This window comes from Chelonoidis abingdonii, chromosome 5 (assembly GCF_003597395.2).
Source record: "Chelonoidis abingdonii isolate Lonesome George chromosome 5, CheloAbing_2.0, whole genome shotgun sequence".
Taxonomy (NCBI): domain Eukaryota; kingdom Metazoa; phylum Chordata; order Testudines; family Testudinidae; genus Chelonoidis; species Chelonoidis abingdonii.
This window is the reverse complement of record NC_133773.1, coordinates 106,613,602-106,640,023: the sequence shown is the minus strand read 5'-3', so window position 1 is coordinate 106,640,023 and position 26,422 is coordinate 106,613,602. Positions and strand designations below refer to the sequence as shown.

The 26,422-nt window shown below is 39.7% G+C and overlaps 1 protein-coding gene across 4 annotated transcripts in view; it reads left to right on the top strand.

The window, feature by feature from the left end:
- The window catches only part of PCDH7 (protocadherin 7), a 417,657-nt gene that overhangs the window by 187,987 nt on the left and 203,248 nt on the right, over positions 1–26,422 (top strand). The window contains exon 2 of one of the 4 annotated variants that reach the window (XM_075066540.1): positions 14,262–14,370. The exons of 1 other annotated variant lie outside the window; for it this stretch is intronic. In XM_075066540.1, the coding sequence (XP_074922641.1) occupies positions 14,262–14,370 (109 nt within the window). Of the gene's footprint in view, positions 1–14,261; positions 14,479–26,422 lie in introns of all 4 variants that reach the window. 2 more of the 4 variants (XM_075066539.1, XM_075066538.1) reach the window with 2 other exon arrangements.

Genomic DNA, 26,422 nt, shown 5'->3' with positions numbered 1-26,422 from the left:
TAACCTCTTCTCTACTAATCCTCAACCGTTGTAATTCTCATAAAATACCGACCATGGCTACACCTTGCGAGCACAGATTTAATAGCACGGACTGTAGCGAGTTGCTGGATTATTAAGACTTCTTCTTCTTCTTCTTCTTCTTTTTACAAAATAGACTACAGTGTGTTTACTAGTACATTATGAAGTATGAGCATAAATAATTAAAATGGAATTGTCATTGTTAACATCAATGAACAAATGTACCAGCTTTGCTTTTATGGTGCTTATTCACTTAGGAGCAGTCCAGCCACTTGAATCTGCACTGCAGGGCCATATAGACAAACCTTACGTTTCTTTCTGATATAGTGTCTTTATAGGGTCTTATTACCATTTTATTCAGCCATTGTATGCAATCTTCAGTTGTTAATGATTGTAGCTAATAATCAAGGACTTTATTCATGTCAAAGTATTTCTCTTCTCTTTTTTTCTGTTGAAGTACTTCTCTAAGGTGTTACAGGGTTCTCACTGAAAAAATAATGCCTGTTTAATTTGCCAATTGTTTATTAAACACAACAATAGGAATTTAGAATGATAGAAATGTGTGACTGTAAGGGGAAACAAAGAGTTGTGTGGATTGAATGCATTCATGCAGAATAGTAATTGTTCATTAATATTTTGTTTGTTAGTCTTTTAACAAGCTGCTAACAATTAAGATGGAATACAAAGAAAAGTATAATGGCATGTTTTGTCAAAAATCCAGTGCTTAAAGAAACACCTTGAATTTGCTTGATTAGTTGATGTTACTGTTCTTCCACTCTGCAGATCTGTCTCATACACATATCAATGTCATTATATTTATCTCACTAGCATTTGACATTGATTGACTCTCTGAGACGAGTGGTGATTTTCTCATAATATCTTCATCTAGCTTTAGAGCATCATTTTCAAATATCTGTGGTTGGATAAACACCAACAGCAGTGGAAGTAATGAAGATAAGTAAAACACCAAGGAAAGTGAGCAATAATTATTTTAGTATGGTGATGGTAATGGCTGCTGTTGTTACTGAATTTTAAGTGATACTAAATTTCAGTGTCAGTATCATTGTCTGAATTCCTACCCATCCTTGTTAGGTCTTATGGAAAAGCAAGGAGAGTAAGAGTTGCTGTGATGTCAACTGGTGCTGCTGCTTGAGTGCACTTCTGATGCTGCAGACTTCATGGGCCTGATTCTTGACTGCCTCATACCTTGGGCCCAAAGGTATTTGTGTAAATAAGGAGTAATGCTGGTATAGAACTGATGTAAGTTAGGGAATAATCAGAGCTCTTGTGTAGTCTGATACACCTTGGCAAAATGGGCTACATCCCGGTCTGCATCCCAGTTGTGCTCGGGGAATCTTGAGGAGTGTGAGCAAAGATGCCTTAAACCTCTTTAGTGCCCCTCTTCCCAATCTTGGGATTGTCCAGCCACCAGATTGGTCCATAGGGTAAAGCTGAGAAATGAATTTATTTGACGAAGTTCCTTCAGAAACCAGACAGGCTTCCAATAATCAGGCTTCCAATAGCCTGCCAGCCACATTATCTATATCTATGTCTATCATTTATGCATATAAAGATTATTCCCTGACTTACACCAGTTTTACACCAGCTTTACTCCATATTTACACAAATACATTAAGGTCCAAGATATAAAAAAAAAAAATTCCCCTCTCACCCCTATGGGTGGTATGTGTTTTCCTCAATCTCGGGTCCTCTACCAGAGGCCTGGGAGTTTGAGGGTTCTGCACAGTATCTTAGCTGTTCCTAGCACTGCACTCTTCTGGACAGAGAGCTCTGATGTCGTTCCTGGGATCTGTTGGAGCCCACTCACCCAGCTTAGGAGTCACAGCCCCGAGTGCTCCCTACCACCACTGGGACCACTTTGGCCTTCACTTTCCACATCCTCTCTAGTTTTTCCTCTTTCAGGCCCTGGTACTTCTCGCTCAGCTTCTCATATTCCTTCTTCCTGATGTTGCTGTCAACTTGCACTGCTATATTATATCACCACCGCTGTCTTCTGCTCCTTGTCTATTACCACCATGTCTGGTTGATTGGCCTAGTACCTGCCCTGTCCGTCTGGATCTGGAAGTCCCACAGAATCTTAGCCCTGCTATTCTCCAACAACCTTCCTGTGGGGATCTCCCATTCTGGTCTTGGGAGGGTCTAGCCCATAGGCTGTGCAGATGTTCCTGTACCCAATGCCAGCCACTTGGTTGTGCCGTTCAGTGTATGCTGTTCCTGCCTGCATCTTACATCCTGCCACTATGTGTTGGACTGTCTCTGAGGCCTCTCTGCACAGTCTGCACTTGGGTCCTCTCTAGTGTGGTAGACCCCTGCTTCAATGGATCTGGTGCTCAGTGCCTGTTCTGTGCTGCTATGATCAGTGCTCAGTGCTGTCTTTTAGTCAGCCCTTTCCAGCCACTGGTAGGATTTCCCAATGTCAGCCACCTCAGCTAGTCTGTCGATGGTACACATCCCATGCAGGCTTGTCTTGCCATGGCACTTCTTCTGCTTGGTCTTCCTCATGTCTGCTGCTTCTGCTCAGGCATTCTCTCAGCAGCTCATCTTTGGGGCCATCCTTGACTGGGTATGTACACCTGGCCTTTCCGGGTTGCATCTTACACGTTATATATCCAGGCATAGTGGGCTTTGAACGCCACCATGGAGCCCCAGGCCCGCCTTCTTTCATTCCAGGCAGTGGAGCGTTTGCTTTAGGACACTAAGCCATAGCCCCTGACTCCACTTAGAGCACTTCTTCGTCCAGGGGTATAACACCTGCTTCAGTCGGGTGGGAGTTGGAACTTGGGGTGGAAACCTTCCGTGCATTGTGAGGATGAGCTTTGATTAAGACGGTTTTCACAGTCGGCAGCCTCGCATGTCCTCCTTGTGCCAGCTCACTATAACCGGCAGGGTATCTGATGACTGGCAGGAAGTCGTATCCAAGCTGAAGGCGGGATCTTGTTCTTCCCAGGTGAGGAACTGGCTCCTTCAATGGACCTGTCTTATCTCTTTGGGCCCTGATCTGGGACCTTGATGTTGGGCCCAGTCCCTCCTTGCCTCCTCATCATGGTTCCATGTGAGCACTATGTGGGTCTGTTATGTCTGAATGTGCGCGGTTCAGAGGTACTTGTACCTGGCATTCACTATGGCCTATCTCTATGTATATCTCGACCTCCGCGTCAGATGATAGTCTAGTGAGCTGTAACCAGTCTGCATACAGTCTGGCATTTGCCTGTATACACAACACATAATAGCGACTCACATACACACACGATTGGAAAAGCGTAGTGGTTGATAGGTGAGCTGCCTTGATATGGAGACTGGGGTTCAAATCCTGGTTGTACCAACTTTCCAGTAGGGGTCCTTGGGCAAAAGACCCCCTAACGCTTCACCTGCCTACCTCAAATATGAGAGTGACATGCAACTAGGAGAGTCATGCCAGGCTCGGACGTCGCCCGGATTAACAAGGTCCGCGCCAGATGTTGAGGAACGAAGGACAATCTGACGATAAGTGGGCTACTGGAACAAACCATTCATGGACGAGACAAGAGAACTGGAATTGATGGAATGCTACTACAAATAACAGTAGACCTAATGAGAGGGGCTAATATGAAACGTATGAGGGGACTATGGATGGACAAAAGACCTACTCCACACGTTACTGAGAAACAGCTAGTTACCCAACGCTTCAACATAGTAAAGAGGAAGCTGCTCTCACAGCTTGAGATAGACCAACTCACATTACATCCCAGACTCAAGAAGACCTGGAAGAACAAGTGGTATGTGCAGCCCCACACCTGAAGCTGAAACTTCACTGCCACCCCCCTCCATTGCAGAGCAACAGCAGCTGATATGAGGCATAAGATCATGGAGAAACTAGCTACAGTCAATCCTCGAGACTGATTACCAAGGCTCAGTGGAGAAGTACATCAGATAGTATGTTAGAAGATGCCAATAGAGCCCTCATGTGACAATCCCTTACTACCACCATAACTCAAACCAATGAACTGGTATACGCTATAGCCTCTGTAATCCTGGAGATGCTTGGCTACACGATCAAGAAGAACAAACAGTATGTACCCACCCTGGAAAATGAGGTTGGAGGATAAGATCAAGGCGACTCGGAGAGAAGTTAGTCAGCTGGTGGAACTACAGAAGGGTGTAGCAGATTAAGGATAAGACTTGGCTACTGAAAAAAATACAAGGGCCTGACTCCATTCTGAAGCCTAGAGACTGCTAAACAAAGGCTCACAGCACTGGCTACCAGGCTAAGGAGATACACTAGAGAAGCAGAGGCCAAAAAAGTAAATGCCCTGTTCTCCAAAGAACCATCCAAGGTGTACTCCCAACTGCAGTGCAACAAACACCAATAACAGCAGAGCCACCAGCAGCAGAAAACTGAACAGTACTGGAAGAACATATGGGAGAAAGAGAAGACTCATAACACCAGTGCAAAGTGGCTGCAGGACCTGAGAACAGAGCACAAGCATCTCCCAGAACAGAAACCAGTCACCATCACAGTAGAAGACATCCAGCAGCAAGGTCAAGAACATGAAGAGCTGGACAGCACCTGGACCAGACATGATCCACATACTGGCTAAAGAAACTAACAGCAGTGCATGAACGCCTAGCAGCACAGATGAACCAGCTGCTAGCCGCAGGCTCCCCACCAAACTGGCTAACACAAGGAAGGACAGTGCTGATCATTGAAAGACCCTGCAGGGGACAGAACCGCAACTACGCGGCCAATAACCTGCCTCCCCACAACATGGAAAGTCCTATCAGGTATCATAGCTGCCAAGCTACAGGACCACATGGGCCAGTACAGAGCACAGCTCAGAAGGGCATTGGGAAACAACACCAGAGGCTCAAGAACACCAGTTGCTCATAGATAGAGCAGTCGCCCAAGACTCAAGGTCTAGACAGACCAATCTGAGCACAGCCTGGATTGACTACAGGAAAGCCTACGACTCAATGCCGCACACGTGGATCTGTGAATGTCTGGCGCTATACAAAGTCAACAGGACACTAAGGACCTTCCTCAAGAACTCAATGGGGAACTATGGAAGACAAACGCTAGAAGTCAACTCAGGCAGCTTGCACAAGTGGCCATCAAGTGCGGCATATACCAAGGTGATGCACTGTCTCCCGCTGCTGTTCTGCATAGGCTTTAAACCCCCTCAGCCAGATAATCACAAGGACTGGATACGGGTACACGGTTCAGGAGTGGAACTACTATCAGCCACCTCCTCTACCATGGATGACATCAAGCTGTATGCTTAAGAATGAACGAGACATCGACTCGCTAATCCCACCTGACGCGGATCTACAGTGAGGATATCGGGATGTCATTCGGACTGGAGAAGTGTGGCCGGATGGTAGTGAAGAGAGAGGGAAAGGTAAGTCAAAGACTGATGGGGGGTGGAACTACCAGCGGGCCACATAGCAAGACATATAGACCAGCTACAAGTACCTTGGCGTCCCACAGTCACATGGAAACCACGAAGAGGAGGCAAGGAAGACAGCACATCCAAAGTATCACAAAGGATAAGACAGGTCCTGAAGAGCCAGCTCAGTGGGAAGAACAAGATCCACGCCATCAACGGATACGCCCTGCCAGTCATTCAGATACCGTGCCGGTATAGTGAGCTGGCCAAGAGAGGACATGGAGGCTGCCGAGTGTGAAAACCCGGAAGCTCCTCACAATGCACGGAGGTTTCCACCCCAAGTCCAAATACCCTCGAGACTGATATTGACCAGTGCCAAGTCCAACAACCCGAAGAGTATTAGGTTGCGGATGTAGAAGGCGCGGGGCTTGGTCGGCGTCAAAGCCACTATCCTGGATGAAACCCGGAACATCCAGGTAGTACCATCAGTAAGATGGCCGCCCAAGATGAGCTGCTTGAGAGATGCTGCAGGCGCAGCAAGCAAGACATGGGAAGAAGACCAAGCAGAGAAGTGCCATGGCAAGACAAGACCCTTGTACATGGGACCCTTTGTTACCATCGACAGATAGCTTGAGGTGGCTGAGCATTGGGAAATCCTACCAGTGCTGGAAAGGGCTGGACTAAAAAGACAGCTACTGAGGCACTGATCATAGCAGCACAGGAACAGGCCACTGAGCACCAGATCCATTGAAGCAGGGGTCTACCACATAGAGAGGACCCAAGGTGGCAGACTGTGCAGAGAGGCCTCAGAGACAAGTCCAACACATAGTGGCAGGATGTACAGATGCAGGCGGAACAGCAAATACACTGAACGGCACAACCAAGTGGCTGGCATTGTGTACAGGAACATCTGCACAGCCTATGGGGTAGACCCTCCCAAACCAGATGGGAAGATTCCACAGAAGGTTGTGGAGAATAGCCGGGCTAAGATTCTGTGGGGACTTCAGATCCAAGACGGCAGGCAGGGTAATGGCAATCAACCTAGACATCGTGTGGTTAATAGACCAAGGAGCAGAGAGGGTCTATTGTTTGTAGAGTATACTGATATAAGCTAGTGGGCAATGTGACTTAGCAGATCTTTGGAAGAGACAGTTGAAATTGAGGAGATTGTCTTGTGCCAGTGAAAGATGGCCTCTAGGAGAGGTATATGGGTGACAGTCAGGCAGTGAGTGGTCCTCCGCTTCTTGGGGTAGTCGGTCGAGTAGGTTAAGTCACTTTGTGGCATTGGCTGTTTGACATAGCCTAATGCTGAGTGGTGATACGTTGCCGCAATACAGATCTCAGGGGTATCTTACTGATCTCAGTATGCTCTCTGGTCCAGTATATGAGTGCCTAGTGCTTAAGGTACTAGTATGCTGCATAGTACTGCTTGCCGGATCAGAGCTCTCTGTCCAGAAGAGTGCAGTGCTAGGAACAGCTAAGATACTGCGCAGAACCCTCAAACTCCCAGGCCTCTAGTAGAGGACCCGAGGTTGAGGAAGACACATACCACCCATAGGAGTGAGAGGGGAATTGTCTTTTTATTGACTTAGCCAATAGTCTTAAATATCTTAAAGGCTTCAGAAATGTGCCTGTATAAGAAATCTGTACATTGGCCACGTAGAGTGACTCATTGACCTTTGTCAGACACTATGTCTTGGACTTACCTGCCTGATCAGATACCAAGTTCAGGAGAGTAGTAGTACAATCACTGTTTGACTGATGCAGCTGGAACTCCTCATTCTCAACATCCTGAGGGGCTAGTGCTTGCCAGTCACTTACAGTGGAGTCCACATTGACGCATACTCGAAGAAGAAAGAACACTTATTTACCCAACAGCAACTGTGATTCTTTGAGGTGTTGTAGTCGGTGTGGACCTCTTGACATGCCTTTCATCCCTACTTCCCAGAGCCCTCAGCTACCATGGGCTTCAAATTATGAGGGAACTGAGGGAGTCTTGGGGCTACTCTGCCCTTTATGCCCTTGCAGAAAAGCATGAGGAGAATAGGGTGCAAGTGCAGTCCTGACAGACAGTACTATTACAAAATATCTGATCTTGCATCCACGAGGCACATATGTACCTACAATGGGTGCCACACTGACTGCATCTCAAAGGACTGCAGTTACTATTGTAGGATAGTAACCGGTCTTTTATAATATGTTGACATCTGAGAACTGATAAATTGATATTGTTGATCAGAGTTTAAGGAATGTATAAAGTGAATTTTCATGTCAGTAATATCATTAATCAAATATATTTACTGAAAGGGTCATAATATATGTAAGTCAACATACATTCCTCTTCATTGGCAGTACTCTTTAAAAAAAATGATGGACATTCTACAGTTTTGGGTTGTGCATGAAGGTGAACTGTATCTGCTGCCTTAATTCCAAATGCCTCCAGTTAAAGACAGTCAGGTTTTTTCAAAGTAAGTAAAGATGTAATACTTCGGGGGTTTTTAGGATTAGTAGTGTCCTGATCCAGTAGTATACAGATTATACTATCCCAATTATATGGTACTTGGCATCTTGTTCTTGATTATTATAAGGGCCATGGTGAACAACATATATATGTCCAGATTTTTCTGTTTTTAATATGTATTGAATTAATCAATATCAATATTCCTTAATTGTTCAGATAGCAAACATATTGCCATCAATGTCTGTTTCTTTTTATCAGGGCAGTACAGGCCATGATCTTACTCCATGAGGCAAGATACATTGAACATTTTTAATAGATTTGACTGTGAAGATTCTTAGAAGTCATGCAATATAGAGTTCAGAATTCTAATGTCTGCATTGTCTCTAAACGTGGAGTAAATGCTGCAAAGTACCAATTAACTTGCACATCATTCTTGGAGAAAGGATTTTACCAGAATTATATTGCATTCATTTAAAGTCAGTGGAATGGGCTAAATGGGCTGTACTGAATTGAATATTATGTGTGTTAATTTTGTGTCAGAGAATTCCTACTCAGACTAGCACTAGAGAAAAATGGCAACATTAAAAGCTGAATGTGTTTTAAAATGTTAATTTTTAATAATTCACAGAAGTTCCATCACATTTTTAAATGTAGAGAATAAATAATAATAACCATGCTCAGGGCTTTCAACCTTTTCCATACCACATTCCTCTTTTTCATCTCCCCTTGGATCTCCTCTCTGTCTGTCGGGACCTACCTGGGAAATTTAACATTATGAGAAGGGCAGGGGGTTCTCAAATCCCTGACATCTATTCACATCTTCTAGTTGGAGAATGCCTCACATCTCATTAAAGGCATCACTCTACAAGACCCCAAAACCTATAAGCAATAATTTAAATGAAAAAAAAGGAATTTTCATTTTTTTAAAGTAATAATCGGATTATTCTGGATCTTGTGATAGGGCAAAATCAGCATGGATGGGATTTAACTGACACAACCTGAAGTGGTGCTAGCTGGAAAGGGAGGATACACTGATTCGTCATATCCCCTGAGTAGGCCTTCATGTTTTAAAGCAGAATCTCTAGGAGTGGGTGGCAATGAAAACATTTGGGATTGAATGCCCAGTGGGAGAATTGCAAAGAAGTTGCCTCAAACTGGTATTTCAGTGACTTCTTCTGCCCAATGGTAAACAGAAAAAGTGTGTGTGGCAAGGATTTTGGGGGAAGCAGGCAAAAATCACAAAGCACACCTCTTGCACTACATTCTTGATTTACTATAACCTTATTCATACCCTACAATTATCGATGGTTTGAGCTGTGGCTGAGTAGTTCCATGGTGGAACCTGGGATGAGGGGCATGGTCTTTGCATTTTAGGGCCAGATCCTGAAAAGTGTTGAGCAGCTCTGTAAGGTTCAGAACACCACCAACTTCAACTAACTTGTAATTATAGTTAGCACCTTGTAGGAAGGATCAGATCTTTAGTGTATTTCTACACTGCAGCAGAGATCGTACTTCCTAGCACAAGTAGACAGGTGCACTCTAGCTAGCATGCTAAAAATATCAGTGTAGCTGGGATAACATGGGCAGTGGCTCAGGCTAACTGCATGAGTATGTACCATGGGCATCTGGACAAAGTTGTACTAATGCATTAGACTGAGCTGCTGCCTGTGCTACCCCTGGCTACACTGCCATGTTTAGTGTGCTAGCTACAGCAAAGCTAGCATATGTCTGTTTACTCATGCTGGGAAGCATGCTCCCAGCTGCTGTTAGTGTGACCAGATGTCCCGATTTTATAGTCCCAGTTTTTGGGTCTTTTTCTTATATAGGCTCCTTTTATACCCCACCTCCATCTTGATTTTTCACACTTGCTGTCTGGTCACCTTACCTGCAGTGCAGATGTACCCTTATTTGTTATGGGCCATGATCTGATCACCCAGTCTCTCTTACAGATAACTCCTGGCTTGATAGATTATATCCATTTTGCAGAACAGCATCTAAGTCTGAATCCAGATTTTTTTTTTGTGGGTAGGGGTATGTAGTTGGGTTAGAATGTAGGCACACTTTTCTGCATAGTGCCAGAATTTATTATTATTTATTTGTATTGCGGTAACACCTAAGAGCCTCAGACTTGGACCAAGACCCCATTGTAATAGGTACTGTACAAACACAGAGCAAAAAGATGATCCCTGCCTCAAAAGCCTTCTAGTCTAAGTAATGAGCTGAGAAGACATCTAAGGAGATTCGTAAAACAGTTGTGCAGTCAGGGAGAATTTAGCTAATACATGCGACCATCACTCCTTGAACCCTGCTCCTGACAAAGCCTTTAACAGAACGGTAAGACCTAGCCTCACATCTCTGTATGCTAACCATCATGCACAAAATAAAGGGCCAGTTTATCAGCTGGTGCAAATCAGCAAAACTCCATGGCAATTAAAATGAATGGAGTTGCACCAGTTTACATCATCTGGAGTTCTCCCTACCCTTTGCAGTTTTCTGTACCTGTATATATGTGTCTTGTCTGTACTTGTTAGTGTGTTGTCTTTTATATGTTTCACTGTTTACTGTGGGAGTGAATATGACTTATCTCTGCTTGTCTGGTATCTCACATTATAGGATGCTTTCACTGCTGCATGTTACAATACACATTTTTCAAGGGAGAATGTAACCATCAGACGTGCATATTTATATATTTTCTCAGCTGGGAAGCAGAATGCATTCCTCTTGCCAAAAAACAGCTGCATGTATATGTCTTATGTACACATGCTGTTCTGATTAAAAACAAAGCTTCTTCCCTTCCTCTCTTAAATGTTGGGGTATTTTTTTAGAATACTATTTACAATAGTTTCAGGCATTCACTTTTATAGCATATTCTGCCACATGAACATGAGGTTAAGGGGAGCATTGGCTAGGACAGACACACAGCAGGCAAGCTAACGGAATGTCTTCCTTTTTCTGTGTTCATGTAATATGGACGCTATCCTGCTTCTACTGAGCAGAGTTTTATCACTTATTTCAGCAGGAACAGGATTGCAACCTTTTTCTTCATTTGGGGAGTTAGGTAGGGAGAATACATTTCTCTTCAATCTTCCTCTGGTAAGTTTTCTGTATGAACTGGTGGATTTAGCCAATGTGAGGTCAATTCAGTGATCTGTGACTCAGACTGCAGAGCACTCGAGTCATTGATCACACCAAATTGCTCACAGCTATTCTCTACCTTTAGTATTGTGTCACATATCACCACTCTTCACCAGGATTGGAATTTAGAATGCCTCTTCTCCCCACCCACCCTGGCGGAAGCTCATTCAATGTCTCTCTGTGGGGGTGGTACTCATCCCAGGTTACATTTACTTACCTTGTGGAGGTTATACATATTCTACTCTAAAACGCTGCTATTTTGCAGCACTCCTTCTAAGGCAGAATGAAAGTCACAATACAAAAGAAATGTGCTGTGCAGTACTGGTTCAGATGCTCTCCCCTGCATTGCTCAGTTGCTCCTGCCATCCTCTATAAACATAATAAGTCGCCTGTGTAAGTGTAATGTCGACATTATAAATGAAAATATAAATACCAGCTCAAGGGGGAAGGAGAAAAGTTAAGAAGTATCATGTTACATAATATGTAAACATTGAGTGACTTCCTACTTTTCAGTTCAGTATGTCAGCCCTGCTTCAAAGCTAGAAATGAGAAGAGTTGAGTTATTTAAAAATAACTGCAGTGGTATCATCTTATAACTAAGTTGCTTTTCCTGTCACAGAGCAACCACAAAGTGAAGAAATAACTATAGCAACCATGTCAGAATAGTGGAAATAGCCTGTGAGTTCTGTCAATGTAATGAGAATAGTGATCTTTACTGGACTTACTTATTCTTAACTTTCCATATAGTACACACTTGTGTTTGAGAGCATTCTTAAATTATCTGAAAAAAGTCATGGTAGAGAAAAATGGCAGATTATCAAGAAGACATATCTGTGGCATCCGTTTAAAATTCTTTAAAGTCCAATGGAGTGACAAAATGCAGTGAGTAGAAGTGGCTCTCTCCAGTACTAAAGATAACATGATAGCTAGTTACTGAGCTCTAAAACTATAAGGACAAAGGACTTTCCCATTACTTAAATACAAGGCATATGTGAACATATGCGTATGTGTGTAAACTTTCCATAGCAAATAACACAATATGTAATCTAACATATGACATGGAATACAGATGATCCAGACATCTCACAGTTCAGAATATTAAGGGTCTTATTCTACCCTACTGTTTTAAAACAGCTGGGAAGGGCTCTAAAATTCCTATGAGGTTCAACAAGCTGATTTGCTGCAGAATGTCCCATTTAAGGAGGAGGGGCTGTGGCAAGGGATATAACCATCACAGTCCATCTTGCTGAGGTTCCTTAAGGGAAAAGAAGCTTAGATCACACGGGGCCAGGTTCCTGCACAGAACCTCTAACCCTCTCTATTGTTGTCTGTCCCCTTTTACCACTTTACTAGCATTGGCTCTCCACATCTTTTGTGGTTTATTTGTCCCATTTTGCACTGTTTACACTCACCTCTCTTCTCCTCATGGTGGACGTACTGTAGAGCCATGAGTAAAACTGAAATACCGGCACTCTATAGCAACAAACATAAGCAAGCTTTAAAGTATGAAGATTTAGCATGACAATACCACAGATCTGTTAACCTCAATTTTTTCCTTATATTTACAGCAACAATTAAGTTTATAACCTGTGCTGATTTACTTGTTCCAGGAGTTTTTGTTTATTAGTTTATATCCATAATGCTACCTAGTTACCAACCCATTGAACATTAGCACTTAAATATTGCTTTACACCTTCCAAGCATACCTCAGTCAAACAAAGGGACCCATCTTTAAACCCATGAGGAGGATTGTAGCTTTTGTTAGTATTCATGTTTGCACAGTGCTTTGAAAATCCAAAGTGATAATGTCAATATGATTGTTAAAATGACAGCAAGGTGAAATTTTATATACATTTTAGATTGCAACAAAACCAGGAACGGCTCTATGTTTTTTGCCGCTCCAAGTGCGTACCTGGGGCGGCAAGCCACGGGGGGCAGCCTGCTGGTCGCTGTGAGGGCGGCAGGCAGGTGGCTTTCAGCGGCGTTTCTGCAGAAGGTCTGCTGGTAAGGTGGTTTCGGCGGCGCACCTGCGGGAGGTCCGCTAGTGCTGCGCCATCAGCGTCCGTGCTGCCAAATTGTTGCCGAAGCCATGGAAGCCTCCTGCAGGCGCGCCGCTGAAAGACACCTGCCTGCTGCCCTCACAATGACCAGCAGGCCCCCCCCATGGCTTGCCGCCCCAGGCATGTGCTTGGAGTGCTGGTGCCTGGAGCCGCACCTGAACAAAACCTGTAACGCTAGAAAACTAGACTATATTTTAACTTCTAATCTGTTTGCACGACACTTGTTTATTAGTGTATATTACTAAAACAAGTGTCATGTGCAAATAGATTAGAGATTAAAATATAGTCTAGTTTTCTAGTGTTATAGGTTTTGTTGCAACCTAAATATACAGTTTATTAATAGTAAATCAAATGTATTATTATTGTTTGTTATTACTGATACAATATTTCAAAAATCCAATGTCTATTAACTTTAATTAAAATGAACTGCAATGTGTAGCATGTTTCAATGGGAGGTAGACACCTAGCTTTTTCTTTTTTTCTTTTTTAATTCCCAGTCTACATTTAAGTGTCTTCTAAATGTTGAGAGTAGAACTCACCCACTTCTTGGAATACTCTTGAGTGTCAGAATTCAGTATGTAAACTTTTATAGTGACAATTATTTCTTCTGTAATATCTGACATTTTGAATGAACACAAATCCATAATAATCAACATTTGAATGGTCCCAGTGGAAGCATCTGGTTTCAGCTGTGCCAGTGGTACTTTAAAGGCTTTATAAAGTCAGCTGGCAGCATACCCAATCTCCAGGCATTAAATTTTATGGCAAAAGAGCTGAGAGAGACTGAACATTTCTATTTCCTGTTATCTTTCTTACGTGGATGGGCTTCCAAAACCACAGACAATGATTTTAAAAAGGTCTATGTGTGTGTTACTGTTACCAGCAGCCATGATATAATTCAAATTTGAGCATTTATCTTGTAAATCTTGTATAGTTTCTCTCTTACCCGATATAGGTTTTTTTAAACAGATTTATTGCCAGACTGAGTGAAGGTACTTGATAGTGTTGCAAACTGAAAAATCCATGACATTCCTAATGCAATGTCAAAGACTACAAATTGTTTATTTTAAATTAGGCAAAACGTCAAAGTTTTATGTTCAATTAGTCAACTTTAAGATAGTCGTATATTTTAAGTCATGTTTTGAGAATCACTTGTTCAAAGACCAGACTTTTCAGTGACATTCAGAATCTTTTCTCTTGCAGCCATTTCGTAGAGTGACGTTTTCTGTTGTGAGTCAGCCTCAGGACCCACATCAAGGGTCATTGCAGAGTTGCTATGACAGCGGTCTGGAGGAGTCAGAAACACCAAGCAGTAAGAGTTCATCAGGGCCAAGACTGGGTGCCCTTCCACTCCCAGAGGACAACTACGAAAGGACTACGCCGGATGGCAGTGTTGGTGAGGCAGAGCATATGGAAAATGGTAGGGACAAACACAACATTCACACACATAATCACACTAGTAAGCCATAATAAGTAGACTTGTGGAAAGGTCAGTCCAAAATAATAAAATGAAATAGCTTAAATTATAACTATTTTATTTTAAATGGTAAAATTTGTTAAAATGCAGCTATACAAAATAATGGAACATAACCATACGAATAAAATCAGCAGCTTTTTTTACATTATTTTAAAACTACATTGCTGAAACAGTTAAATAATTAAAAAATATATCAATGCAGGGACTGGCTTCAAGGAAATTAAATTGCATACACAATTTTTTTTTAACAAAAGGAATTGATAAAGAACATGTGTTCTCTTTTCTACTTCCATTTTTTTTGTCATACAATCATTGCTTATGACATTTTCCTAAAATTGAATTTGTGCCGCATCAGCATAAAGAAAATAGGAATTAAAAATCTCCTTCTAGAGTCTTCCCTTTCCCCCAACATTATGCAACGTGTTTTCAAAACAATATTGAGGTTTCTACTCCATGTTGAATTATTTAGAAAAGGAAACCACGGTTTGATTTTTTCCTCCATGGTGTATTGTGGAAAATACTTTTAGAACATATAATTTAAATTAAGGATTTTTTATATATGTGGGGATGGGGTGGGGAATGCATCCTGATTTGCAGTAGAGTAATTCTTCAGCAATTGCAAAATTATGGTAATTAAATACTTAATAGTTTGCAATTTTCTTTTGTGTCTACAATTAGAAAATAGTGGACTTTAAAATATTTTTCTATAATAGATCTTAAATAATTTGCTGTTCCACACTTATTGACCCTTATCTAAAGCTCTTTGATGTCAATGTGCATTGACTTCAGTGAGCTTAGGGTGATGCCCTTAAACTATATAGTAGATTACTTCATGTCAAAGATTGCCACATGTCAAAGAGTACATAGTGCTGACGTGTGAAATGAGGAGTTTGCTAATCAAGTTTGTATAGTTGTGTTTGTGAGGAGGATGGAGTCTCATCAGCTCCTCAAACCCAGTATAGATTTTGTTTGGCTTTGTGCATGACTTTAGCTTATTTCAAAGGCTTAGATCAGCAGTTAAAATTGTTCTTGTTTTATTCCTAAAATAGACATATTGACCCAATAAAAATAGATCATGTTCTGTGGTCAGTAAATTGACAGATCTAATGTATATGAGGAAGAAGCACTGCAGCAGTCTGCATTTTCTGAAGGTTTGCATTTCAGTAATGCATGACTATTTCAAGTCATACAGAATAATGCCCCCCCCCCAGTGGAAATAATAATGATCCTAAATTCAGTTATCATTTTTCCATTTATATAAGTGTGTGTATTAAAATTTATTTTTAGGAGATAGAAAAAAATGAAAGTTGTGGGGATCCTGCTTCCTAAATTGTTATTTATTTTTATTTTTGTTAATTTAAAGGTGAAAATTAGTGCTTAGGAAAATGAGGCTAAAGCACTGGCTATATCCAGGTAGATACAGTGCAATGAAGGCAAGTATTCTTGAGATTTAATTGAATAAGTTCATAGTTCTTCTGAAACTGTCTGAGGCGCAATATGTATAAAGCAATATATAAACACGGAATCTTGGATGAACTGTAGGACTATGATTTATCCTAACTTTCGATGTGCTCGTCAGTAGATAATAAAAGTGGTCTTATCCAAATTAATTCTCAGAAATTCCAACATAGAGTGGACTCTAGTTTGCTTAAATTTTGGAAATTGTGGGGCAATTACCATTATACTATATTAATTGTTAAACTTTAAAATGAAATTAAAAGGAGGACAAAGTAACTTTTCTTTGTTAGGATTACATACTTACCCTTTGAAATTAGACAGATTTCAGAATAAGTAGAAGCACAACCAGCTCAAACTACTAAACGTACTTATTATGCCATGAGCACCTCCAAAACAAGAATAGCATAATAGAAGTCTCAGATGGTATAATGCAAAGATTACAGATAGTAAGGGAGATTTTTTGTCATAGTCACAAAATCTTGAACTGAACCCTGTGAAAAGTGAGTGACATTGTGATGAAAATTATACTCTACTGACTTTTGAATTCTGCTGTCACTTTTTAAAACAGGATTTAGACAGTGGCATGTCATCTGCCTCCAGTAATTTTTGTTAGCATTAGTCAATAGGTGATGACAGAACAAGATGCAATGCACTTTTGGTCGTCTATAAATGTAGCATTTGACATTTGAGTGAGTGCTTTCTCTGATCCAAATTTTAAGATGACTTGTCTAGCTATATAGAACAATTGTATTGCTCAAGTTCTTGTAATTTAATCTTCAATATTAATGGATCATTCTGACATAAATAGAATTGGAATTGAAGCCTGTCAGGTATTCATTTGTCATATTTAATTGGAATCTCAGTAATCTGCAGTGTTTTGGTTGGTTAGGTTTTAATCAGGATTTATATTGGATTTTCATTTGGATTTTCCATGGAAACACCACTTTGAAAGCTATCTTAGTTTTTAATTGTTATTACTTCAAATATTTACCATTTAATTTCAACCGGTGTGAAACAATGCAGTTATAACTAATTACTTTGGATTTACTTTCATTTTAAAGTTTGAGGAGATAATTTTCAGCACAGTAATGTAAAACCTTCTGATTCCTTTGATGCATTCTCTGTGCAAGATAGGAAGACTAATGAAAACAAGGTGCCTTTCATGTTTCAGCAAGTGAAAGAAGGCTGAATCTACTGCAGCTAAACACCGATAATGAAATGCAACTTCCCAAATTTGTTGGTTAGATGTCCCTTTCTACTTTTTTGAGTTAGCATAAAACAGAGAACTGAAACAATAGCGCAAGTAGGTTGGTTTTCTTTATAATAAACTGTACAGTATATTACCAGCCTATATGAATATCAAGTGTAGATTGAGGTTTGGTTTGCATTATTAGCTGCAGTGAGCGGGGTAAGGTGGAAGAAATGTTAGCAGACAGGCTGTGAAAATGCAGTATGAAAAGATCTGCTAGTTTGTGAGATCTGGAGAACCAGAAATAACTTCTGAGCTTTCCCCCTGCCCTTGCAGCTTTCCTTACAAGGAAACCCTACTCATTTGTGCAATTTTGTCCAACACACATCAATTGTTTCTCTAATGTGGTCATTAAAAAGGCATTATTTTAACAGAAATTGCACACTGCTTTTCTCAAGAGGACATATGATTTTTCTTTACATCTTGATTTTTATATTGTGCTTGATAGCCCAGGAATCTTTTATATTGTGCTTGATAGACCAGGAATATTGTGCTTGATAGACCAGGAATCTTATCCAGTATGACAATGCCTACATTGTCATACTGGATAAGATTCCTGGTCTATCAAGCACAATATTCTGTTTCTGACAATAACCAGTAAGTACCAGATACTTCATAGGTATGTACAAGAAACCACATAATAGAAAATTGTGGAATAACTTTCTCTTCTGACCTCTGTTAGACCTCGTCTACATTAGAATATTAGATTGGTTTAAGTACATCTGTCAGAGGTGTGAAAAATCCATGCCCCCTGAGCAACGTAGTTAAGCTGACCTAACTCCCTGTGTTAGGTAAGTGCTAAGAAAATGGAAGATTTTTTCTGTCAACCTAGGCACCACCTCTCAGGGAGGTGTATTACCTGTGTGGATGGGAGAACCCCTCCCATCAGTTTAGGTAGTGTCTATGCTGTAGCTTTTTAAGTGAAGACAAGCCCTTAGGTAGTGGTCTGCTTATGCTCTGAATCATGAAGGTTTATATTTTCTAAAAGATTATTCATTCTATCTCATTTAATTACTATTGTCACTGTGCATACATGCAATTTTATGAATTCTACTAAATTATTGGCCTCAGTGATCTCTTGTGGCAATATGTTCCACAAGGTAATTATCAGTTCTGTAAAAAACTATTCATTTTTATCAATTTTATATTTGTTTTCTTTAAACCACACTGAATATCCCATTGTTCTTGTATTATGAGAGAGAGTAAATAAAAGTGCTCAATTTACCTTTTCTATCCTTATTTTTATTGCTTTATCATGTGGCTTCATATTTATTTCTTCTCTCAACTACATTCACAGCCTTTTCAATCTTTCCTCATAGATAAAGTCTTGTTGTGCATCTAATAACTTCTGTTGCCTGTCTCTGAACTTTAATATCTGCTAGATGTTTTCTGAGATAGGAGTGACCAGAACTGAACCTAGTATTCCAGGTGAGGGCATCACAACATTTTCAGTATTATTTTCTATCCATTTTTTTACACATGCTGTCATTAGGGCAATGTTTTGCATTGACATGTCTGTAATGATGCCCATGTCTTTTTCCATGGGGCTAATTTAGAACCTGACAGTGTGTATGATTAGTTCAAATAAATCCTTCTAATGTGCACAACCCTGCTTTTGTAAACAAAACATTTCATCTTTCATCTTGTTGTCTATTCAAATAGCTTTGTTAGGCCCATCTGAAGTTCCTCACAGTCCTCTCTAGGCGCAATTAAACAAAATAATTCATATTTATATATATTTATAATTTACTTACCAGTATATATATATATATATATTTATTTGTAGCACCTTTCATCCAAGGCCAAGGAAGCAAAGTACAACCATTCATTAAGTCTCATGGAAAGCTTTTCAGAGAACAGCTATGGCCCACTAGGTTCAGCAGAGAACTGGGATTCAAGAGATTTAAGTTCTGTTTCTGTCTCTACCACTGGCTTAATCAAGTCACTCAAACTCCTTGTGTCTCATTGTCAAACTTGTAAAGGTTGGAGAATAGGGATCAGCTGCTTTTATAAAGGGCTTGGATATCTATAGATGAATATAAAAGAAATTATTTATATATCCATCATTTTAAAGAAGAGGGAAACCAAAGCAAAGGAAGTTTAAGTGACTAGCCTAGGGTTAACAGGAAGTGAGTATCAGAGCATGGAATAGAACTCAGAACTCCTGATCCTCATTGCTGTCTTACAGTCACTAGACAATTTTCTCTCTCCTAAAAGACAGCAGTAGTTAAATATACTCCAATCAACAGAAAAAATAGCTAAAGGACAAGAAAAAAAATGGTATTGTCCAGTTCTAGCAATGTTATTTGATTACTGCATTATTTTACCTATGGCAGTTTCAACTTTAGTCCTTAGGTATCAAAAGGGTTGTGCAAAATTTGAGATCCATGCTACCAGAGCAAGAGGGGCTAGTAGTGTATAAGATGAGCAGCCATTTTTTTCCCATATGAAGTGTTAGGAGATTTCAGGTTATTAGAAAATAAATACTATGTGCAATCTAGCTTTGTTCATTTAGGGCCCAGTCTGCTATACTTCTTTTTGTAAAGCATTACTCAGTTTCATGGAGTAGGGTAATAAATATGAGTAAAGGTAGGAGAATGTAGCCAAACAAAGTTTTACATTATTCAGAGGATATTAGTGTAAAATTGTTTTTTAGGAACATTAACCCATTGCAGGCCCAAAGTTAAGTATCTTTTATATAAACATTACCAAGCAGAAACTCATGGGGATGTTCCTAAGAGCAGCTGAACATTTGTACATTTTTGGCACTTTTCTTCTCAGACTACTAAAGTATTTAAAAAAAAAACAACCAACTAACCAACCAAACAAAAAACCTGCATAAATGATCACGTTGACATTTCATTTAATTGCTTGAGAACGAAATTTCATTATTGCTTCTGAAAAATGCTGCATGCAGTTATTCACATAGATGAACTCCTGACCCAGCTGATCCTATCATCCTGCCACAAGTGATATTTTGGATCACAATTACATTGTCTGTAGTGGAATAAGCCTAGAGACAGTTAATTCTGAGAATGAGCTATTCTGAGACTTTTAAAAAGATAGCCAGATATCTGAGCGAAAGAGAAGATAGTTCAGTTCACATGATAGAATACATAAAAGTCTTTGGTGAAAAGGTCTCAAAGTGGCACCAGTCCCTGACAGAATAATAGATGCAAAATCTGCAGCTGTATCTCCACATCTATAATGATTAATACTCCCCACAACCCACCCTTCAAGATATATGCACCCAACAACATGTGGTGTACCTCATCCAATGCATTAAATGCCCAGATAACAACTGTGTGAGTGAAACCAGACAATCACTATGCTTTCAAATGAATTCACACAGAATAATAATAAAAGACAAAAACACTGAACACTTTTCACAAAATGGTCACTCCACATCTAACCTCTCAGTCCTCATCCTCAAAGGAAACCAGCACAATACATTCAAAAGACAAGCCTGGGAGCTTAAATTTATAACTTTGCTAGACACTAAAAATCATGGTTTACAGTTTATTACAACCATCTACAATCCCCTAACCTCACTGTTTTGTCTATGACTGCAGGGGTGTTAATGGGCCACTTTACCTTGAATGGCCCCTCAGAATATGTGTTAATTACTTATGCCAAACTATCTGTTCCACCTTGTAATTAGCTGTGACACTCCGAGTACCTTCCCCAGATCTGAAGAAGAGCTCTGCATAGCTAAACTTGTCTCTTTCACCAACAGCCGCTCGACCAATACAATATATTACCTCACTCACCTTGTCTCTCCATTATACTAGTGACATCCTACTCCCAGTGAGTCTATTTGTGAGTACATTTTTTACCCTATTATCTCCTTTCCTTATTTAAAAAAATCTTTAGAATTTTTTTCCCTTCTACAGCTGAACCAGATAGTGATATATCAAATGCTATCCAACCAACAGATAATACTTCATATATAAGCATGGTAGCACCTTTTATATTCAAAGCTATATAGTGATTGCTTTTAAACATTTTATTGTTAGTATTTTGCGCCAGAAATTAGGCAGGTATATCTTGCTTGCTTGCTGCTAATAGCTCTTGTTCAGGGATATTACAGAACAATAGTTTATTCCATGTACAGTATTGTATTAGTAGAGAAAAATGTCAACAAGATAAGATGGTTTTAGGACCTGTGTAATTCATACAGGACTATTATTATTTATTTTTATATCTAGTGCTGTGTGTTTTCATTGTACTTTATATACATAGAATAAGATACAGGACCAAATACAGCCTTGCAGTGTGTGGTGATCAGTCTCATTAAACCCAACTAGGGATGCTGGAACAATTTGTATAGTGGAGGTGATGAAAGCCACTGAACCAATTGGTAAACACTGTATATGATGGAAACCACTTCAAGCCAAGGGGGTGCATTAGTACCCCCAGGCTTATAGGTCCGGAACCTATGAACCCACCAGGAGTGGACTGTACATGGTTCTCACCCTGCTGAATAGTTATTTTTTAGTTATACTTCTTTGGGTCAGTCTCCAGAAATAGAGATATCGCTTGTGCACTGACCTTTGTTAGAATGTACTTCTGAGTGTCAAAATACCATGTAAAGTCCTTTTGGATCAGTCATGGTTTTGGGTTCTTATAGAGTGCATGATGGGGTCTGCTATGATAAAAAAAAATCAGTATTACTGAATTTTAAATCCACATTCATACCTATAGCATTGTTTTAACTGGAGGTAACGCTCCTCTCTTTTTGGTACTTTCTGTCTGTTTCTGTCCCATTTTATTTACATTAGCTTCTTTTTGTGACTCACAAAGGAGCAGAACATTCGTCCTTTCCTTTTACATTTAAATTATGAAAAAAAAATTCTCTCCTTTCCCTGTAAACCCCTATTCTCTCAAAAAGAAAAAAAATATTTACAGCAATCACTGTACTGTGTTTATAAAATAATAGTACTATTAATGTTAAGTAATTCTTAGCTCCTGGTTCACTACTCTTTATCCTCTTTTTTATCCTTTGAAGACAAAAGACAGCCCTTTTGCATCAGAGCTTCACATTATTACTGCATCCATTGCAGCAAAAAGACAGAAGAAAGCTATGTGTATCCTTTGTGTATTCCCATAATCTGTTAAGAGTGTGTGTGTGTGTGTGTGTGTGTGTGCAACTGAGATCTAGAGAGAGATCTTCTAAAATACCACTTATTTAGAATAATTTAAAATCTTTTGTCCTGCATGGAAGAGACAATAATATATATAATCTGCATTATCCATGACTATCAAATCAGTTTACAGACGTAACTATTAATAGTCCAATTTGAGAGATGCAGAAATTCAGTACCACAAGATTAAGTGACTTGTCCAGCATCATACAGCAAGTTGGTACTTGAGCGAAGAATTGATCCCAAAGTGAAATCCGGGCCCTGTTGAAGTCAATGAGAGTTTTGCAATTGACTTCATTCAGGGCTAGGATTTCACCGAGTATCTCCTGAGTCCCAGTGTCCTGCACCAACAGCTAGTCCATGCTGCCTCTGACTAATGCAGATTACATAATTCCCTTTGATGTTATTCTGAGCTCTGAATATGGATTGAAGGCAGACTATTGTCCTAAATTTCCAAACTGAAGGGAGAAGGAACTTCTTATTTGTCTGAAGAATAATTAGCAAGCCTTGCATCTAGTCCAGGTTTTCTCCAGTGATGAATCTAATGCAGACAGTAAACAGAAATGTATTTTCCCTGAATTCACTGCACCCCATTCAACAACTGTCTATTTTATTGAGTCTTCCTCAGTTGTTTGAGTATTTGTATTTGATGGCTGTTTTTGCAGTTTCCTGGACAACATTAGGTCTTTCAGCTCTTTCTAATCTACAAATATAATGAAGTTCCAAAAGAAATCCTTTACAATGGGCAAATCTTCTCCATTTCAGTCACAAACGAGTTTTGTTCTCCCCTGCTGGCTACCAATTCCCATTTTTACTTTTTCGCAGAAGCCTGTGCACCCCCTCCCCCATCTGAAATACGTAATTAGTTTTATCTCTTGCATATAGGTACAATGGCTTTGTTTTTGGGTACTTTATCAGCAGGATTTTTCTTTTTACTCATAGAACAAAGGTGGATAAAAGTAATAGAAGAAATCATAATTTGTTTGTGTGGGTTCATTTGGTGATTGTAAAGTACAATACATTGTACTGCATAGGGAAAAAAAATCAAAGAGTACATTTTCAAAAAGATGTACCTATTGAATGCCCCAAATTGACAGTTGCATGCATAACTGGTCAAGTAATTGAACCTGCATGTACTTTAACATTTCCAACAGATTGTGTTTAAGGGCATATAACTTTTACACACATAAATTAGAAACTATTAACTATTAAGTACAAAATAGTACAAAACTATTAAGTATGATCATAGATGTAGGCATCTGTTTTTTATAATCATTATTATTATTACTATTTGTAATTATCATTAATCAAGATTAAGGCTCCTGTTTAGTTGGTGTGTACAAATACATAAGGCGATGTAATTATTGACCTGAATTATTTACATGCAAATACATGTTCAGCTTAATTAGATGTTGTATTTGCATATATATTTTGTTTCTTTGTTTTTTGCAAAGTGCTTTGTTTTTAACTCTTTCTTCTTAATTCCTTCAAATAAATTTACTGTTTGTTTTTTTTAAAGGAAGTACTTTGTATTAAAGTTTTACAAAATTACAAGTCAATCATCAAAAACAACCGCTGTGACAAAGTACATAAAACGTACAAGAAAACAACAGGGCCCAATCTAGCATTTCTATCTCATCTCAAACTTCCATTGCAGTTACTGAGAATTGAAACAAAGGCAGCATCAGACCTATTATGTGTAGAAAAAAAGAAGTAGAAGTTCCATTACAGAAAAATGGAACTCAGGCTTACCAAAAAAATATAATTATAATAAATAAATTCTTTCCTATTTTGGTTCAATAACAAATACTTATTCCAGTACAAACACATTGTTCCCTTGGAAAGAGAGGTACTCAGATTCAAATTATAGTGTACAATCCAAAAAATTCGAAAAGACTGCCAAAAATGCCCATATAAATCCCAACAAGAAATGAGAAAAGAAAAAACATTATTATTATGCTAACAAGTTATACATAGCCTCATGGGTTTAATTTTTTACTCTTTCTGAGGAACAAGTCTGAAGGATGTTTCACAAACAAGATACAATTAATGTATAAAGAGCTGTCTTTTGTGGACGGAAATCTTCCTAATTTTTTTACAGGTGATTAATATGTTGCTGTCAGTATTAACCATAGGTTTTTTATTGCTTCTAATTTTACTTTTGGTGTATGTCATGATTACAAGGTAGGTTGCACTTTAGACCCTTTTTGGCCTTCTCGAGTGCCCCTTCAAGTGACTGGTTTTCTATCTTCACTCCTCTCTGAGTGGAACCAGATGGGCCTACCATTCAGATTGGGTCTCTGGGCTAGAGCACCCCTGTTTACCAACTGTGATAACATAACAGCTCCAGCTGTGTTTGGCACTTGCATGCCCTTTTCATAGAATCATAGAATATTAGGGTTGGAAGAGACCTCAGGAAGTCATCTAGTCCAACCTCCTGCTCAAAGCAGGACCAACACCAACTAAAACATCCCAGCCAAGGCTTTGTCAAGCCAGGCCTTAAAAACCTCTAAGGATGGAGTTTCCACCACTTCCCTAGGTAATCAATTCCATTTCCTGTGACCAGTGGCTGAATAAAGTGGTTCAAAAACAATTTATTCAAAATAAAGTATTATTTATTCACGCAAAGGCACACAGCATTCAGAGAAGTGAGTTAAACAAAAATAGGCCTACACGTTTGGGTCTTACTTAAGCTTTGTTCTTTCCTTTCAGCCTTTTCCGCTCAGGTCAGACATCCGTATAATTGGCCTGGGAGATACAGACATCCCCCACAGCATACAGGGACTCATCTCTGGCCACAACTGCCCAATCAGCCTCTTTCCTCTCTAGGCAAGGGTCTTTAGTGCTTTAGTGTTTTACTGTCCCTTTGATCCTGGGCTTGGACTGGGAAAAATAAACCTGCTAGCCTGGCTGGAGACCAGGAGGTAGGTATTTCCACTTAATAGCTCCCCATTCTTCCCTTAAGGATCCTTGGTGTTGTCTCTGGAGGTACCTTATCTCTGTCATTGTTTCATTTTCAGCTTGTTCCCCCTTCCTCCCCACCCCAACAGCCTCCTTTGATTTAACTGTATACAGTCAGGAAGGATCATTCTCCATAGTGTTAAAGGCCAGTTTTCCATGAGGAAAGGCAAGACTGAGTCTTTAGAAAGAAATGTGCATACTAATGAGTTTTTGAGGTTGATCAGTGTACAGTTATGAACACATCTTTCTCTTGTGACTTCTGAAACTCTTTTTATATTTTGAAATACAACTGGGCATCTCTGTTATCAGTCTAATGTATCTATCTGCTTATCAGGACCACTTCACTCTAAGAGTAGTCTACCCTGCCATAAAATCCCCAGAGCAGTGAGTTTCAGAGCTCTGATCAGCTGACTCAGAGTCACAGGGCTTACTCTATAGACAGCATTCTAAACATACCTGCTCAGGATGGAGCCCAGACTCTGAGACCCACCTCTGTCACTAGGTTTCAGACCTCAGGCTCCAGCTCAAGCAAAAATTTTTACACTGTTATTTTTAGCCCTGTCGGGTGAGCTCCTCAGTTACCCAGGCTCTGAGACTTGCTGCTGTGGGTCTTGTTTTGCAGTGAAGGTATACCTTAACTATCTGAAAACATGTCTAAAATTAAAATAAGTAATAAAACAATTCCCCTCTCTTTCTTCACCACTTATGGATGTAAAAAACCTTGAAGAATTTTTTTTTTTAGGCATTTTATGGCTGTGGTAAGTATGCAATAATCACCTATATACACTGATTGCACAAGACCTGTACTAGATTCCATAAGATTTGCTAGGAATTATACTAAATATCTGAGAGTAGGGTTAAGTCCCCCCATAGGTAAAGTTTAAATGAAAATACCCAAACAAAGTCAACTTTGTTTAATCAAAATAAATTTTTAAAAAATGGATTGTAGGCCAACCCTGTTAGTCCTTCTCTGTGTACAGTTCTTAGCAAAATCAAAGGCTGTTCTTTGGAAAGACAAAACTACTATGGGTTGAGAGATTATTTTTATATTCCAGTAGTACCACAACATGCCTTC